The 20195-nt window shown below is 46.7% G+C and overlaps 1 protein-coding gene across 1 annotated transcript in view; it reads left to right on the top strand.

The window, feature by feature from the left end:
• The window catches only part of LOC147750995 (myelin-oligodendrocyte glycoprotein-like), a 223165-nt gene that overhangs the window by 180864 nt on the left and 22106 nt on the right, over positions 1–20195 (top strand). Inside the window, exon 4 of the mRNA XM_086937476.1 lies at positions 2105–2449. Coding sequence (XP_086793602.1) covers positions 2105–2449 — 345 coding nt within the window. The remainder of the gene's footprint in view (positions 1–2104; positions 2450–20195) is intronic.

Raw genomic sequence — 20195 nt, 5'->3', positions numbered from 1 at the left:
GTGGTTTTGTGCATAGTTATGACGATGTATAGTGAGGTCACAATGATTTGCGTATGTAAGGCTTAGAGGCAAGGTTTTTTTATCATCTTGAGCACCTATTTCATTAAAGCGACCTTTTCCACACTACTAAGTAATCAGTCAATCTTGGAAACACCATCCCGTCCGATGGGGTTTTGGGGGAGTAGCGAGAATGCCCTAACCTCCTGGAATTTTCGGGCAGGTGGCAAGGTCCAGGGGTTATAGGATTGGCCTTGGGGCCCGGGGTCGGGGTTTCTCACAACATTTTAGTGATATGTCAGTTAGGGTAGGGTGCCATTTTAGATATTGGGTAAACCCTGGCTGGTAGGGACTGTCCTTAGTTTTTCCCTAGCCTCAAACTCTGCTATTAGTTCAATGAGGCAGGTGCATTTCTTTGGAAGCTTGGTTTTGTGGTGATGCTGTCGCTATGAGCCTGTGCTTGGTGATTGGGAACACAACTTGAAAGTTATTGCAGGAAATGCTGGTCATGTTCAGACCTAGTTAAGTTAAAAGTTTGGGGGATAATTTATAAATAGAATGAGATGGCTACAGTGATGTATACACAAGATTGTGATGCAGAGTTTCAATGACTAAAGTTGTGATTGGATTTTGATAGGTTTCCTGGGGTAGGGTTGCTTAGGGGAGGGGGCGGGGCTTGTGGATAGTTATAACTATGTATAGTGAGGCCATATTCATTTTAGATTGTAAGCCTCTTTATGCTGCATTTTCCAAACTACTGTGTAGTCAGCCGTTCTTGGAAACACCATCCTGCCCGATGATTCCTATGCAGAAGCATCATGCGAAAAAGTTTTCTCTGCATTTGATGGGTTAAGAAGCTCTGCAATAAAAAAAATCACCCAGGTTTTTCCATGGAATCATGTGATTCAGGCATAGTCATCAATTAACATATTTTACTGTAAGAACCCTAAATAAGTATTTTAATATTCAATATGTTAATATTTATACAAATAATAAACCCTAGCCGATCTTTGCTGTATGTGAATGACTGCTGATGAATTTTAAAATGAAAATGATAATTTGTATTGGGCTACTATTTTCACGATAATAAATTAGGCAGTGCTAAAGACACTACAGGGCATATTATCAAGCCTGGGCGATAAAATTATCTCTTGCTTTATCGGCAGGAAACTGCTGATAAAGTGGCGATAATGGGCTTGATAATATGCTCTATGGAATTCCAACCGAAGCTCATATTAAATGTGAAGGACATCTAACATGAGCTTCGATTGGAATTCCATAGTGCATATTATCAAGCCCATTATCGCCACTTTATCGGCAGTTTCCTGCCGATAAAGCGGCGATAATTTTATCGCCCACGCTTGATAATATGCCCCTACATCCGTTCCATAGAAGTGGATGAGCGCGCTATGTATGCACTGATATTCACTACATGCTGTAGAAAGTAGGAAGCCTTTTTAATTTTTTGCCTCTGGAATCACTAGTGCAATAGTGGCTCCACCGTTATCCCCTAGTTCTACTAAAGAGCCACTGAGAAACACTGAATGAGACATCATTAGGTAAAATGCAAAAATGTTGTTGGGTAAAGCAGGAATCGAGGAGCTCTAACTCCTTGTTAGGTTACATCCGGGAGCTCGGACACATATACAGACTTACATGCAAATTAAAGTGGAATAGTCATGTAGAAATATTGACTAAGGGGCTTTATGCAGAAATGAAATAAACCTGGTGCTATTAACTGTGGCCCTATGGCCAAGCGAAATCGTTGAGATCCAATAATCTGAAACTATTCCAATTTCCACGCATTCACAGGGTCGGAACAGATGGTAGGCAGATAATTTGTTTTCCTGGCCTCAAAGTTGTGGAATATTCTCCCTCTTGGTCTGAAAAGCAGCCCAACTGAAGCTGTTTTCAGACAGAGCCTTAAAACACTACTTTTTGACTCCTGCCTTGACAGCATTTACGATCTCCGTATTTAGGTCTCTTGATGGTGTTCTTTCCGCTTCGAAGGCAGCAGTAACATACTGTAAATTAGAAGGAGGTGCTTACATCGAATGGGAATCTGTTTTCGAACTTCTCTAGTTTATTTTTAAATGTTTTTTTCTAGGCCACTGCGATTCAGTGATATGGGCGAATGTACACGAAGATGTACTTCTGCCTTGCCAAGGCGCCTACAACGGAAACTTCACATTGGAATACCTGGTTATCACCTGGCAGCGCTCTGAAAATGACGCAGTTGTGCACAGCTTCTTTCATGGAGGAGATCAGCCTCAGCATCAGGAAGAGGAATTCAAAGGGCGGACACAGCTATTCCCTGAAGAGTTTCACAAAGGAAATGCGTCTCTGTTATTGAAAGATGTGCGAGAGTCTGATGCTGGGAGTTACACCTGTTACTACATAATGTATGACAAGTTCAACCACACGCATCGACGCGTTGTACTTCGTGTGCACGGTAAGTGTACTCTAATGTAGCCATTTGTTTGGAGGGTGTTGAGGCAATGATATGCCATAAACATGAAATGAACAACCTACAGTGAACACCTTCTGCTCTCTACCAGAGAGTGTTTGATAAACAAGACTTTCACCCAAGTCGATTCAGTTCAGTAGCAAAATGAATGTGAAAAATATTATTTAATGAATATCGATGTAAAAAATATAGAGGTAAAAAATATAGATAAAAAAATATAGAATGCAATAATATTGACTCCCTATACTTAAACTGGTAAGTACAAACATATTGAAACAAAAATATTGATGTCAAAAATATAGTTGAACAAAATATTTACATATATATATATTCACTGAAAAAAACCCTAGGTTTCAGGTAAGCATGGGCGAATTTTGCGAATTCGCGATCCACGGATTTGCGAATTCGCGATCCGCAAAATTCGCGAATTTGTGCGAATTTGCGGATTTTTGGTTTTTTGCGTGTTCGCTGGGTTTTTTGCATCTTCGCAGGGCTTTTTGCGTCTTCGCGAGCCGCTTGCATAGCGAAGTTACCCATGCAGTCGTTTATGGGCGAGGGAGAGAGAGATAGATAGATAGATAGATAGAAAGAGAGAGAAAGAGAGGGAAAGAGAGAGGGAGAGCGAGAACGAGAGAAAGAAAGAGAGGCCGGATCTCTGAAGGGCCAGATTCCTGAGTTGCCCCTACAGAACATACAGCTTTTTATTTTTAGCAAAATGCATATGAAAATTGTGCTGTAAAGGTCTCTTTTAGTTTAACCCCTCCTGACAACTCAAAATGGGTGTATTTGCCATCCTCTCCCTTCTTCCTGTTTGTTATATCTGTAAGTGCTTCCTGATGAGGTTTAATTCCTTGGACAGGTGCCTCGTTGCCTACTTGTAACTATTCTCTGACCCTGCTTCAAGGGTCAGAGCAGGGTCAGAGAATAGTTGCAAGTAGGCAACGAGGCTCCAGGAAGCAATTAGCAGCAGGTGTCCAAGCTGAAGTTAATTTGTTTGTAACCCTTTTGTAAAAGGTTACAAAGAAATTAGGTTCAACTTTTGCACCTGCTGCTGTAACCCTTGCTTGGCTGAAAATTCGTCCCCGCTGATTCACGGATTTTACCGCGATTTCACGAGATTCGCGGATCGCGGGAAATCCGCAAATTCCCCCGCGAAACGGATTTTACGCCCACCCTTAGTTTCAGGGATGTTATAGTTATTTGGAGATTACACTTGTACAAAACCATAGAAATTCGGCTGTTATAGTTAGTAGATCTAACTATAACTCGTGCCCCCGCAATGCACTGCTGATGACGTCACATATTACATCACTCATGACATGCTCAGTGACATCACTGATGACATCTCAAATGACATCACTGATGGCATCATCCATGTGATCATCTGATGCACCTCCTCATACCCTAATCAAACCTTTCATACACCCACTCTAAAATACAGACCACCAATATCAAAACCATAGACAGACCAATAGCAGTTAGTACATACCTGCTCAGTGATTCATACGTCTACACAAACATCCACCCACTAACCCATACTGTCACTCATACACACAGTCATTCATCTATACAGCCACTGATATGTCCACTCACACAACCAAATAAACACTCACACACTGCCACTCACCCAAAGAGTTACTCATACACCTGATCAGTCATGTAAATAAACATCGCACACCCATTTCCTTGCTTATACAGTCAGACACACACCACCACACTTATTCATACAGATACTAACACATACTTACTCTCTTAAACAGACACTCATAGAAACACACACTCATCCATACAGATACTCTTGCAATCATTCACTCTCACATATAGTCATTTATGTACACCAACACTCACATATACTGCTTTAAAACATATGTAGTTACTCACACATGCACCACTGAGACATCCATTCACTCACCAACACACCCATACACACACTCACCTACCCATACAGCAGTTTCCATACGCACTGTTAAACCTAGACACCCAGTGAAACAACCACTCACAAATGTATGCACAGAGTCACACACCTCCCAACCACACACAAACACACTCAAGCACCCATACAGATACTCAGACAACCAATAAATAACCCATATGGACACTCATGTAGCTACTTACCAAGCCATGCAGCTGCTTTCACACCAACTAATAGACTAATAAAGACTTTCACACAGTTCAGTCTCTTACCTATGCATCCAGTAAGACACATTTGATCACTCACTTATATAGTCAGTCACACACCTACTAAATCATCCATTCAGACACTCATACACCCACTCATACATATATTACATATTGTTATACGTTACAGAAACACATTTACTGGATGATGTCATCAGTGATGTCATTTAAGATGTCATCGGTGATGTCATCAGTGATGTCACTGAGCATGTCATAACTGATGTAAGATGTGACATCATCAGCAGTGCATTGTGGGGGCGCAAGTTATAGTTAGGTCTACTAACTATAACAGCCGAATTTCTATGGTTTTGTATGAGTGAAATCTCCAACTAACTATACCGTCCCTGAAACCTATGTTTTTTTCAGTGAATTTATAAGGTTCTTTAAATGCTACTTTCTAACTATGCATACAAAGGTAGGACATGTGAAGAAAGAGGAAGAAAACCGTAGAAAGAAGCATGGCAAATGCAGAAAGAGGCAACAGAAATCCAGAAAGACGAAGAAAAGTGCATGAAGAAGAAGAGATGTGCAGAAAGAACAAACAGAGGAGCAGAAAGTCCTCCTGTGCCCCCAAAGTTTTGCTGATGGGTACTGATGATAACTGACTGTGACTAACCAGGCCTAGAGCCAGTGCAATGCTCACAAACACTTAGAATACAGTGAAAACACCTACATACACTAGGGAACACTATGCGTTGGGGTACCCCCGTGATTAGCATGACCTCCTCTGTATTTGCCATGAGTTAATGGCTGGGTCATTTCATGAGTACATGAGTACATGGGGACACCAGTCTTTGACATCACTGGATTGCCATCGGGCAGAGGAAAGCCGTGAGGGAAACGGCGGAGTGTATTCCGGGAGGCACCGGCACCGGGAGCTAAGGACCACAATCCCCAGCAGCCCCTGGGGCACCAGCGCGACCGTGACGCGCTCGAAGCGCCCGGAGGCGCAGGTAAAACGCTGACCCCCACGAGACCAGGGGGGACACCAGTCTTTGACATCACTGGATTGCCATCGGGCAGAGGAAAGCCGTGAGGGAAACGGCGGAGTGTATTCCGGGAGGCACCGGCACCGGGAGCTAAGGACCACAATCCCCAGCAGCCCCTGGGGCACCAGCGCGACCGTGACGCGCTCGAAGCGCCCGGAGGCGCAGGTAAAACGCTGACCCCCACGAGACCAGGGGGGACACCAGTCTTTGACATCACTGGATTGCCATCGGGCAGAGGAAAGCCGTGAGGGAAACGGCGGAGTGTATTCCGGGAGGCACCGGCACCGGGAGCTAAGGACCACAATCCCCAGCAGCCCCTGGGGCACCAGCGCGACCGTGACGCGCTCGAAGCGCCCGGAGGCGCAGGTAAAACGCTGACCCCCACGAGACCAGGGGGGACACCAGTCTTTGACATCACTGGATTGCCATCGGGCAGAGGAAAGCCGTGAGGGAAACGGCGGAGTGTATTCCGGGAGGCACCGGCACCGGGAGCTAAGGACCACAATCCCCAGCAGCCCCTGGGGCACCAGCGCGACCGTGACGCGCTCGAAGCGCCCGGAGGCGCAGGTAAAACGCTGACCCCCACGAGACCAGGGGGGACACCAGTCTTTGACATCACTGGATTGCCATCGGGCAGAGGAAAGCCGTGAGGGAAACGGCGGAGTGTATTCCGGGAGGCACCGGCACCGGGAGCTAAGGACCACAATCCCCAGCAGCCCCATGGGCACCAGCGCGACCGTGACGCGCTCGAAGCGCCCGGAGGCGCAGGTAAAACGCTGACCCCCACGAGACCAGGGGGGACACCAGTCTTTGACATCACTGGATTGCCATCGGGCAGAGGAAAGCCGTGAGGGAAACGGCGGAGTGTATTCCGGGAGGCACCGGCACCGGGAGCTAAGGACCACAATCCCCAGCAGCCCCTGGGGCACCAGCGCGACCGTGACGCGCTCGAAGCGCCCGGAGGCGCAGGTAAAACGCTGACCCCCACGAGACCAGGGGGGACACCAGTCTTTGACATCACTGGATTGCCATCGGGCAGAGGAAAGCCGTGAGGGAAACGGCGGAGTGTATTCCGGGAGGCACCGGCACCGGGAGCTAAGGACCACAATCCCCAGCAGCCCCTGGGGCACCAGCGCGACCGTGACGCGCTCGAAGCGCCCGGAGGCGCAGGTAAAACGCTGACCCCCACGAGACCAGGGGGGACACCAGTCTTTGACATCACTGGATTGCCATCGGGCAGAGGAAAGCCGTGAGGGAAACGGCGGAGTGTATTCCGGGAGGCACCGGCACCGGGAGCTAAGGACCACAATCCCCAGCAGCCCCTGGGGCACCAGCGCGACCGTGACGCGCTCGAAGCGCCCGGAGGCGCAGGTAAAACGCTGACCCCCACGAGACCAGGGGGGACACCAGTCTTTGACATCACTGGATTGCCATCGGGCAGAGGAAAGCCGTGAGGGAAACGGCGGAGTGTATTCCGGGAGGCACCGGCACCGGGAGCTAAGGACCACAATCCCCAGCAGCCCCATGGGCACCAGCGCGACCGTGACGCGCTCGAAGCGCCCGGAGGCGCAGGTAAAACGCTGACCCCCACGAGACCAGGGGGGACACCAGTCTTTGACATCACTGGATTGCCATCGGGCAGAGGAAAGCCGTGAGGGAAACGGCGGAGTGTATTCCGGGAGGCACCGGCACCGGGAGCTAAGGACCACAATCCCCAGCAGCCCCTGGGGCACCAGCGCGACCGTGACGCGCTCGAAGCGCCCGGAGGCGCAGGTAAAACGCTGACCCCCACGAGACCAGGGGGGACACCAGTCTTTGACATCACTGGATTGCCATCGGGCAGAGGAAAGCCGTGAGGGAAACGGCGGAGTGTATTCCGGGAGGCACCGGCACCGGGAGCTAAGGACCACAATCCCCAGCAGCCCCTGGGGCACCAGCGCGACCGTGACGCGCTCGAAGCGCCCGGAGGCGCAGGTAAAACGCTGACACCCCCCTCGCCCCCGCGAGTCGCGCGCGGGAGCGCCCGGGGCGAAGCCCGGGCAAAGGGCGGGCCCTCTGTGGCCCTCAGAGGCACGAGGAGGACGGGACGGGGCCGCCCCATTTCATCACAACTCTAAGGTACTTTTCATTGGCCCATTGGCCACTCTTCATTCGGGAACTGTGGTTACAGAAACATTGTCGGGACTATCTGCCTTTTATTTATTCATGTTTTGCTAGGTGTCATTGACATTTGTGCCTGTAGTCCCGCGTAGCAACCCAAATCGCAGAATAGGGGTTAGCACCTGTCAGCATGTCCCCAAGAGGCACCCGCAGCAGAACTGCTGCCGCTGTGACTGGCCCCATTGACCTTTTTATATCTAAGGCCAATGATGCCATCAATCAGGGCATTAACCTACTAGAACGCAGGGTATCACAAGACCTGGCGCATGCCAAACGTTCCTCACTTGGCCTCATTGCTACCGCCACCACACCTGCACAAGCTATGCCTAACAACATCAGACCCCTACTTGACGTCTGTGCTGACATTCACACCATCCCCAGCGAGGTTAACCTTTCAGCCTCCATTCCCCTGTTAGACTCAGACACCGATACTAGCACAGACCTGGAAAAAAACCCTGACCTACCCATTAACCCCTCTCCCAAAGTAAAATCTGCTGATAACACCAGGCAAGCTAGAGGTAGGCGAGAGGGCGCAGTTCAAAAACTGAAGTTACACGTACCCAAGCCCCGGGTCACCACGGTCAGGAAATATGGCCGGGCACAAAGGAAATCTGGGAAAAATACCAACTCTGTCCCTAACAATAATCTTAACACGACCAGGGTTACGGTAATATCTCAGAGGGACGATAGTGAAACTGTTCAGCAGGGCAGAACAATGAACACTAACGAAAACATAGACAAGGCATACGACCCCCTGTTGGAAAGACTGGGGGAACTATTAAGCATTTATCTATCCCCAATTGAAAATAGGCTTGCTCGATTAGAAAAACAACTAGATGAATTGAGCATCCCTCTTAAGAATTTCCTAAAGGAAGGTCCTGCAACTAGTACAAATAATAGCAACCCCATCAAAATAGCAGGCCCCAAAACAACCATTTCACAAGTACCCCCAGCTATCCCAAATAACGCACACAAAGCTGCACCTGTTGCACTGGCCAATGGCCTAACTATCAAACAAAAAGCAGTAACATCGCACACTAATAGCAAACCCACAGATAAAAGGAAGGATCCTGGTATCAATACTCTCACTAATACTATACCCCCAAATGTGAGCACCACAGGTCACCCCTCAATTTCAACAAGCAACCCTATCTCGACCCAACCCATCCCAAAAACACCCAGACAAGTTCCTGCCCGCATTAACCTTCCACCGGAATGCGGTGCATATGTACTAGTGTTAGTAAATGTCACCAAACTAAGAAAGGATCAGGATGAAAATCCCACATCACTCAAAAACAAAACCCTGCACTGGCTAATTACTAACTGCAATTACCCTATTGATGGTGCAAGGGAGATTATTAACACACAGCGAGTGGGTTGGATTGGACCACTTAGGAAAAAATTTGAGGGCGACTGTGTCACTATAAGCTTCAGAAAACCACATTGGGCAGAGAAAACACTAGCCAATGCCCCTCTACCATCGCCTTGGGAATTTAACACCACGCTCCTTCCCTTAGGATATTTCTACCGACACCTGATACCCCCAGAACAAGCCACGGCCAACTTTCCCAACAATTTCCCCATTAATTCGTACCAGGATATGAATTTTGGAGCAAGGGTCAAATCACCCCTTTTTGTCCAAAATCAGAACTTAAATGCCGCCTTTCCCAACAACCACAATTGGCATCCACAACCCCCAATGCCAATCCTTACCCCCAACCATCCGCAGCACTTTCAAGCCCCAACTATGCACCAGAGTAATCATAGGGATAGGTCTTATCCAATCCCTAATCCGTTCCAGTTTGCACAGATGACAGAAGCTAGGCCATTGTACAATATCCCTACTTTCAATCGGTTCGACTATCTATCATCATTAGACGAACAGGATTGACTGAGTACACCCCTCAATAAAGAAATATGCAATAATGCAAAAGCCTGTAACCAAGAGGGTGCCACAATTACAATTCCAGCTGCATCGCTCCACGCTAAAACAGCAGTTACAGAAATTATATTGTCGGATAGCATCCCGGCCATTTCAAACGAATCAATTAATTATGATAATGGGAATACTAGGAGTACATCTATTAAACAGGGGTTCAAACATGGCCTATCAATTCTAAGCTGGAATGTCGCAGGTTTAGAATCTAAGCTCTCTGACCCTGCTTGGATCGAACTAATTAATGGCGTAGACATACTTATGTTTCAAGAAACTTGGGCTGCTGATAACCTGTATATTGAAGGCTACCACTGTTTCAGCCTGACATCAGCAAAACCTAGTTTTGGCCGAGCGGTGGGTGGACTTTTCATGGGGATTAGAATTTTGGCAGGCGGTACAATTAATGATTTGAAGCCAGATAACCTTGCCAATCCCAATATTCAAATTCTGGAATATAAATTGAAATCAAAGACCACAATTTATTTAATCAATTTTTACAATAATGATTTTTATGCTGTACCGAACAAAAATTTTGCTGCTTTATCTAAGGTTTTAAACATGATTGATTGTTCCTTGTCAGTAGACACTAAGACTAGTATTCTGATCGGGGGAGATTTTAATGTGAAACTTATAGATAACTATGGATCTACTAATTTTGATCACTGTAACGACCGCAGGGGTTTGGAACTGATCAGCATACTTTCTGATTTTAATCTTGTTGATGTAATGAGTGTAGGGTATGATATGAATTTTCCCTATGCCCCTACGTTTAAGGGCAGGGATAACGGTTCAATTATCGATTACATTTTTACATCACCTGTGTTAACGGACTGTTTAATCAAATCTTCTGTGGTGCAAACGTCCTTCAGTGATCATAATCCATTGTTTGCTATTTTTAACCTCGCACCCAGTCCGATTTTTATGAATTTAAATGGGGCAAGGGATATTACACCCTCAATTGACGGCCTTCGCCTTAAATGGAGAGGAATTGACTGTGGGGCCATTATAGACACGATTCAGGAGGCACATCCTGATTTATTGAAATGCCTCTCCTCCCCAAGTACAAATAATGAAAAATTGATTACAGATTTTGAAGCTTTATGCTCCAATATAAAAACCCTCCTGTCAGTCCCACTCCCTATTGACCACAAAGAGCCACGGTGGTTTGATACATCTTGCTCCGTGGCCAATAGAGAGTTAAGAAAGGCCCTTTCTGCTAAACCCAGGTGTAAGGATGCAGTTCGAGCTGCCAGGAAAAACTACAAAGATAAAACATCGAAAAGGAAGGCAAACTTGCTCTCCGATCACTGGGATAAGCTGGTTATCAGCGCCAATCTGGGTGGCAGCGCCCCATTTTGGTCGGCAGTCAGGAGAACGAGGGAAATGGGCAAAGAGCTTACAAAAATTAGCTGCAATATAACCAGTGCAGCCTGGGAGACCCATTTTTCAAATATTTATGCTGCCCCCTCTGATGAGCAACCTCTCCCCAACATGAACCAAACAGAAGGCTTAGAGATCTCGGACTTAGAAGTCAGGAAAGCCATCAAAGAGAGCCTAGGTAACAAGGCGCCCGGGCCGGATGGCCTCCCTATTGATATTATCAAATTTAACGCTGATCTTTGGACACCAATACTCCTAAATATTTTCAACAGTCTCCCACATGTAGCCATGCCTGCCACCTGGGCTACTAGTATCATTGTTCCCATTTACAAAAAGGGAGACAGATCAGACCCAGCAAATTATCGTCCCATTTCCCTCCTGGATAATACTCTAAAAATACTAGGACGAATAATTTATAACAGGGTATTGGAATGGGCGTCTGATTCTGACTTTTTAGATCCCTGCCAGATGGGGTTTAGGAGTGGGGTAGGAACAGTCGAGCAATGCCTAAATTTAAAATTGATAATAGACAAATACTGCATTTCTCGCTTATCCCCCGTCTACCTAGCTTTTATGGATCTTTCATCCGCATTCGATCTTGTGAACAGATCCAAGCTATGGTTAACTCTCCTGTCAAACGGTCTTGATGCCACTCTTGTTAGATTCTTAGCCTATCTCCATACTGACCTGAAAGCACGGGTACGTATTGGGATGGGCGGAGAGGTATCGGGAGCCATTAAGATAGGGAGGGGGGTGAGACAGGGGTGCGTTTTAGCACCCCTGTTGTTTATCATTTATATTAATGGTTTGTCCAACTGTTTCAAGAAAGCTACCCCTGATGTCCCAATTATTTTAGGAAATCCCTTACCCGTACTTTTATATGCAGACGACGCTGTCCTTATGGCACGTACACCTAACGCCCTACGTCTGCTTGTACATAGTTTTGTAAATTTTATGGAGGGACTGGATTTGAAAGTTAATTTTAAAAAGTCTTTTATTATGCCCTGTGGGCCGGGCAAAAGGAAACTCGGCACAATTCAAATTGGAACAGATAAACTCGAATCTGTCCATAAGTTCCCTTATTTGGGGTTGGTTTTCGCTGCGAACGGCTCTTGGAGTGGGCATGTGGCCCACGCCACGAGCAAGTTCTCGAAAGCCAACAATTCTGTTCTGAGTCTCCCCCGCCCTAAGAAAATCGGCGATACTAAAGCCATCGTTAAAATTTTTAAACTACAGTGTTCCCCTGTCGCCACGTATGGAGCCGAAGTTTGGGGATCGGCCAGCAGCATTGGCATTCAAAGAGAGGAAAACCGTTTTTGCAGGAAATTGCTGGGAGCACCAATTTCCTCTTCCAATTTCATCTGCCATAACGAACTTAACCTCCCCTTCATAAATGACTTTATTAAAGCAAGACCAGCACTCTTCTGGATCAGAATCTGGAGGAATGAGGCTGCTGTCCTTACGCAAAACATCATTAGGGACTGCCTTAATTGTGAAAATGGCATGCAGATCCCCTGGCTTAAAGAAGTTTTTAAAACATTTAATGAAATTGGTAGAGGCATTTTGTTTACTGAGCCAACGGCTATTGAATTAAAGGACAAATTTGAGGTCCAAAAGGCACTCTATGCACTTTACCGCAATGAACGGCTTGGAATAGAATTACAGAAATCAGGGGTCAAAAAATACATTGGTAATGGTCTCTGTATGCAAATCATGCCACCCTACCTCTCACTCCCTATGTCAAATTGGGAGCGATCTCTACTGTTTCGTCTAAGGGCAGGAACTGTGAAATTTTTGCTGTCTTTTCCTTTGGGGTATCAACACCATATTGATCTTACCCCCTGCCCTTGTGACGGTACAAGCACTCAAGATTATTTGCACTTTCTGTTTTTCTGTAAATTTTATGTGAGATATACCAAATGGCTTTTAACCCCATATTTTAGAAAATTCAGACCTCTTACACTTCAGGAATCCTATATGTTGCTGCTCACCCTGGACACTGATGAACTGACATTTCGCACTAGCACTTTCTTAAGACTAGCCATACGCGCACGTAAGACTATGGAAAGTCCTTAAAATCAGATTCAGTCATAAAGATACTACTGCCAAAACTTTATAAGATAATGAATTTTACTGCCTAACCACTGTATGAATTGCTTTGTTACTATGGAATGTAATTTATTTAACTGTTTTGTATTATGTGTATATATGTGCTTTGGTGTGTTCGGTACTTTTATGAATTTTATCAAATTCGAATAAAGGTCTTTTGAACTTGAACTTGAGTACATGAGTAATGACTGGATGATTAGAGTGCTACAAGGAGGGTGCATGATAATTTTATAAGTGCTTGAGTTTTGGCCCAGTGATTGGATAAGCACATAGGATTGGCTGGTGATTGGAGGACTGCATAGGTAGTACCAGGGAGATTACTGGACTGCATAGGTTAGTGTATTGCAGCAGTGCATGTGTTAGTGACTGGGTCATTGCATGAGTACATGGTTACTGAGTGGATAATTAGAGTACTGCAAGGAGAGTGCCTACGTGAATTTATCGGTGCTTGGGTATTGGCGGAGTGTTTGGATTAGTACATGGTAGTGGCTGGTTGACTGGAGAACTGCACATGGAGTGACAGGATGATTGCTGGACTGCATGGGTACTACCAGGGGAATTGAAGGAACGAATGAGCAGTGACCCTCAGGATTGGAGGGGAATTAATTCCCCAACTTAAAACGCGCCACAGGGCGTGTTTGCACACATGTCACATCAGGCCCCATTCGCTCCCTTCAAAACTGTGCAAACACGCCTGTGTGCATTTTCAATTGGGGTTTAAATCCCTGTGAATGCTGAGGGCTCATGGGTTCCAACCAGCCCACCAGGTATCTCCAGTAAGCACCACAGAGCTGCGTTGCAGAGAGGTGTAACAAGCATTTGCAATGCAATAGGTCTCGCATTAGGAAAGTTTGAGCTATTGGTATTGTAAATGACAAATTCTTTATTTATGTGTTGGTTTTGAAAATTGCGAAATTAATAGCTTTGTCATTTAGAATGCCAATAGTTATAACTTTCGCAACTGTGACACATATAGCATTTACGTGACTTAGATGTGTTGATATTACAAATAACAATGGATTTTTTTATAATTAATACTTAAATAAAAGTTAATGTAATTTATATTGGCAATAGCTTAAACATTTGTGAATAACTTTTGTGAAGATTATGTTCAGTGTATTTTATTGCGACGAAAATCCAAGAACAGAAGTGAAATATCAACATCTTTTTGTGACATTTGTAATAAAGCTTGAAACATTGGGAGAACATATCCGAACCAGTTGTTGTTGAATGGTTGAACAGATTGATGCTGTAGTGGCGCTGAGTGATGTTGTGGTGGCGACGAGTGATGCTGTGGTGTTCAGTGATGTTGTGGTAGCGCATAGTGATGTTGTGGTGCCCCTGAGTGATTCTGTGGTGTTGCTGAATGATGCTGTGGCGATGCGACAGATAGATAGAATGAGTGCGATAGATGGAGTGAGGGTGATAGATAGAGTGAGTGCGATAGATAGATAGAGTGAGAGTGCTAGATGGATAGATAGATAGATAGATAGATAGATAGATAGATAGATAGATAGATAGATAGATAGATAGGTAGGTAGGTAGAGTGAGGGCAATCGATAGATAGAGTGAGGGTGATCGATAGATAGATAGATAGATAGATAGATAGATAGATAGATAGATAGATAGATAGATAGAGTGAGGGTGATAGACAGATAGATAGATAGATAGATAGATAGATAGATAGATAGATAGATAGATAGATAGATAGATAGATAGATAGAGTGAGGGCGATAGATAGAGTGATGGCAATAGATAGAGTGAGGTAGATAGATAGATAGATAGATTGAGGGTGATCGATAGATAGATAGAGTGATGGCAATAGAGTGAGTGCGATAAATAGACAGATAGAGTGAGGGCGATAGATAAATAGATAGATAGATAGATAGATAGATAGATAGATAGATAGATAGATAGATAGATAGATAGATAGATAGATAGATAGATAGATAGCGATAGATAGAGTACGATAGATAGAGTGAGGGCGAAAAGTGCATTCTTTCTTTTTCAGTTGCAAAATATTTTGAAAACTCCCATCTTTGTTCTAGGTTTAAACCTTTTTATTTTTCTCCGGGAAAAAACACTCTGCTTTCTCTTTGAGATCTGAAGAGGGCAAGGGAATATAAACACTACCATATGCAGAACAAAAAAGAAATATATTGCAACAAAACCCCTTTTGAAGATACTATTAGTAGCTATATGAACCAATAAATGGATTTCATTGCCTGCACGTCCCACTGAAGCCAATAGGGTGGCTGCCTAAATCTGCCTATTCTGCTTCCCAACGAGGAGGAGGTGGATCACTGGAGAACCCGTGGGGTCAGCAAGGACTGAATAATCTCGGCGTCGACTCAACACCCTGTGATTTTGGGCAAATCACTTAATCTTCCCGTGCCTACAAAAAATGAATGCATCCTTCTGTAATGTAGCGGGTGCTCATGTGAAGTGCTCAGATACCTTCGGGCCTAGTTCGCGTTACATTATAAAAAACTGTACACAGAAAATAAAAAACACGCACTGGTTTCTACATGCAACAAAGTGCACTCAGTACAAACATACCATTCACAGTCCAACCAGATATGAAAACTAGGAAAATATTTATTTGAGGGCTACAGTACTTAGTACAATTATCTTTTTTCACTGTATGGGACAATACATTACCGAAAAAGTATGAGAGGCTGCGCGCGCTCTTTGTGGGCATAATATTGTTATTATTTTTCAAGTGTGCAGTTGTCTTAATGATCACACAGAAATGTACTTTTTCATGACTAAATACAAAAGTTATTCATTCAATTCCCGCTGAATGGGTGACGCTGTGGGGCGGTTGCCCGGGAATTCTTCCTGTGTAACCCTTTCAGGGTGAAGCTAGAACGAAACATCAGGATTTCCGTGTATTTCACGCAATGCCTGCACGTTGTGACATCAGTCAGGGGGTGTGTTTCGTCTTACCTTCCTATCAACGCAGTGATCACGTCTGGAAGCCTGGAGTGAGTTAAGAATAGCAGGCCCCCATCTTTTGTGGAATTATAAAAAAGTGTGCTGGAGAGGAAGGCGCTAGGTCCGAAAGCCAAGTGTCGAGTCACGGATGAACATATGTAGTTTCCTATTATAGGTGGCACGGAAGACCAGTGTGACAGGGACTGCACCAGAGTTACAGGAAGCGGACGTTATTTTTCACAATTTCACACTGTTAATTACAGTGATTAGTTGGATCGAGCAAAAGTGCAGCTCCAACTTCCTTTGAGAGAGTACAGGAAGGAATGTGCTTGCCTGTGAGAGAACTGGGTGAAAAAAAAAACAAGCGAAGCTGGCAGGTAAGCACTCCCATCAGGATGGGACCACTGCCCAGGCAGAGCAAGCTGCAGTCTCCCACCGTACTCGTGAGGTCAGGGCGAGACCGCAGACCCAGATAGATGGCGTCAGGTGAGACGTCCCTAGCTCAGTTCATCCCATCCCCGCCGAAAGATGACTAATGCTGTGCCGCCCACAGATTCGAGAAACAACGGGGACCTTGCGGACTGACTACCAGTGAGCGAAGAAAGCCGGGGTACCCCAGTGGAGTACAATGCACTCCTCTTCCGCCCTAGGCCCCCTCCGGGTGGAAAGTTGGATACGACAGTGAACAGATTCCCTATCTGCCTGTTCACCTGTTTTTTCAATCACCAGTATAGCGCTGCACAACAGGCCTCACCTCTCTCGGTTTGCTTCTCCTCCGGGCAGTGACAGCTCCAATCCCGGGGCCTTCGACACTCCAGACACACAGAGGCAGGCACAGGAAATACGTAACGGCAAAAACAAAAGCGAGGAGGACGGTAGCAAATCTGACAGCCAGGCAGTTGACAAAAGCAATTCTTGCATCAAAAATGTAACGCAATTAATACAGAATAAAGACAACATGTAACAGCCCGATCCCAAACGCATCAGGTAATCCTTATTCTGATCACTGACACCTCTGAAAGTCTCGTGTTTCCAGTGTGCTTGGCTGTGAGAGGAACATTTGTCAGGGCCGCTCGAGGCGCCCAGTGCGGCCCCCATGCTCTACATTTAAAGACAGCCCAGCTCGGACAGGAAGCCAGGCAGCCTGTGTTGGGACGGGGGCGGACCCGCAAGAAGACAGGAAGCAGACGGGAGCCTAACCCGTGCTCCTGGGCCAGTGAAGCCAGCAGGAAAAAGAGAGAGTGTGAGCCAGCGGGGCTCCTATGCTTGTGGAGAGCCCCGCCTGCCCAGCTGACGAAAGAGAGCAAGCTGAGCAGGGACTCGGAGAGGGGGGGGGCTTGGTCGGGCCGGGGAGCTGGTCTTAGTGAAAATGCAATTGTGTGATAGGGGAAAGGAGCACTTCGGGGCGCATTGACGGACCGTGGAGCTGACAGCGTAGGGGGGAGGGAAAGTGAAAGTAACTGGAGGAGGCTTGCAAGGGAGACAGGAGATGAGCACAGCGCGTAACTGTACGTGGTGAACGCGCTAGTCCGGCCTGCAGCCAGCACGTGCCCATCTCCTGTCTCCTTGAAAGCAGACTCGACGACTGTAGGTATCACTGCGACATCGCTTCGCGATCCGTCGCAGGTGCGAGACCTAAAAAGGGGCATGGCCTCGGACCACCTCTCAGCAAGGCAGCCCTGTGGCGCATACTGGAGGTACCTGGTGGGCTTGTTGGCCCCCAGGGACCCCCAGTATTGGAGGGGAAATAATTCCCCAAATTAAAAACGTGCCACAGGATGCGTTTGCAGAGTGTTACTGGGAGGGGGCAGGGCCTCCGGCCCGATGCTGGTCTTTTTTATTATTTATTTTGTTAGAAGGGGGGCTGTGTTGCCCCCCTTCTTTTTACTTTCTTGGGCCTTGGGGACCCTATCCCCCAGGGCCAGACCCCTTTTTAAATGTAAAAAAAATCTGAACAGTAAGGGGGCCGCGTGGGCCCCCTCCCGTAGCCAATTCCGGCCCCAGGGACCCCATCCCCTGGGTCATGGTCACATTTATTTAATTTTTTAAAGAGAGGGCCGCGTGGCTGCCCTCCTGAGGCCTCCATTGGCCCCGGGGACACCATCCCATGGGGCTGGCCTTTATTTATTTATTTTTTAAATTGTGGAAAGGGCCAGATGGCCTACCTCCCGGGCCACTTCTAGCCCCAGGGAGTCCCGGGGCCGGCACTATCCATTGGGGACCGTGTGGGGAGCCCCAATGCCCCCACGGTTGCTGCCAGCTCCCCGCCTCATTCGGGAGCTGGCATTTCTTTTCCACACGGGGAGCTGCTGACATGCAGCTCCCAGTGTGGAAAAGCAATTTGATTTGGATTTTGGAAGAGAGAGCAGGGTTCCCTGCTCACGTGTCCAAAATCCAAAGCAAGTTTGCTATGACAGGGCGGGAGCTGCACGGCTCTCACCCTGTCATAGCAAACAGCGGTGTTCCGGTGGTGGGAACCCCAGGACACTGCAGGAGCCAGCCCTGGGGGGTGGCAGTCCCCAGAACCATTGAGGGCTCCCTTTGTGAAAATAGCCCCAGGTACGTGGTGGCCCCAGGTCTGGGGGGTCCAAAACAGACCCCCATTTTAGATTTTTAGTGCCCCGGGGAGGTGGCGGTCCCCAGGGCATGTGGGGGTGCTCGAGCCCCCCTCACTGATTTGATAATTTGTAAAAATAGAAGCCCCGGGGGTGGCGTTCCCCGGGGATGCAGTGGGGGCTGTGTGCCCCCACCAATATTTGATAAAAGCCCCGTGGGTGGTGGTCCACCGGGGCTTGGGGGGGCTTGGAGGCCCCCCACTAATTAAATAAGCCCAGCAGGTGGCGGTCCCCGGGGCTGCAGGAGAGCCACATGCCCTCCCACATTTTTCAAACCTAGCCCGAGGAGGCGGCGGTCCCGGGGCTACGGGGGCCCCCACGGGACCCTGCTAATTTTTTTTTTTTGCAATGCCCCGGGACTTGGCCCACTTGGAGATCTCAATTAAATGAAGCGCGGGAGCTTGTGCTTCATCTTTTTTAAATTTAGGCAGGATTCACGACCCCAGCGTGAATTTCGCTGAATTCTTTTCACAAAAAATGCTTTTTTGGCCCTGGGGGTCCTTGTGGGTCTCCCTGAGCAGGTCTAGGGGGTCAGGGTGTTTCTACCCTGTCCTCTTTTCTTGTTTTTAAACATTTATTTCATTGTTGTCTTGTGACTCGGTTCTACTGAGTCACAAGATGGCTGCCAGCACTTCCTGGTTTGGTGTGTTGGCAGCCAATCACAATGAAGCTCCTGCTCGGCAGGGGTCGCGACTCTACCGCGTCCCTAGATATCGAAACTTTCTTTTTCAAATTTCTCAGTAACTACTGAACGGATTTACACCATTTAAAAACAAAATCTCTTTCTGAAACAAGGGCTACCTTTTTGCCAAATTTGGTGTAATTCCGTTCAGCAGTTTGGGCTGTAGCTGTGTCAAAGGTTTGCTATGGAAAATTACATGAGGAAAACACATTTTTGGACCCTCCTTTTTTCTCAGCCCCTGCTTGTCGAATCACCCCAAAACTTTCAGGACAGGAGCTGACCGGAACGGGCCACTAGTTTTGAAAATTTCGCGAAGATTCGTCAACCGGCGCCAAAGATATTGTAAAAACAAAAACGCTTTTCCTATGGAAACTAGGTCCTAACTATAACTAACCACTGGGGACAGCCAATAGGTAATATATATTTCTTCATTCGTAGAAACACTCCTTCCAGACTCCTTGGACCTGTGGAGAGTGGCGCGCACGCCAGCGGAGCACACCGGCTGTAGAAATCCCACTTCCAAAAGCAAAAATAAGGGCGCTCTCAGGAATGCCAAACTTTGTACTCGTTAAAGTTCACCTCTGTGTTTATTCACAACGCGATTCACTTCCAAAGAAGCTTGATCACGTGAATGGAACAACCAATGGGGGCAGCATATGGTGGGCCAATAACTTGGTACAATATTTACACAGATATCATTTGTGCCAGAACATTGTGCAGATTAAAATAAAACTGATATTCATGG

This window comes from Lissotriton vulgaris, chromosome 1_1 (genome assembly GCF_964263255.1).
Source record: "Lissotriton vulgaris chromosome 1_1, aLisVul1.2, whole genome shotgun sequence".
Classification (NCBI taxonomy): domain Eukaryota; kingdom Metazoa; phylum Chordata; class Amphibia; order Caudata; family Salamandridae; genus Lissotriton; species Lissotriton vulgaris.
The sequence above is the reverse complement of the archived record's forward strand: the minus strand, read 5'-3'. Positions and strand labels throughout refer to the sequence as shown.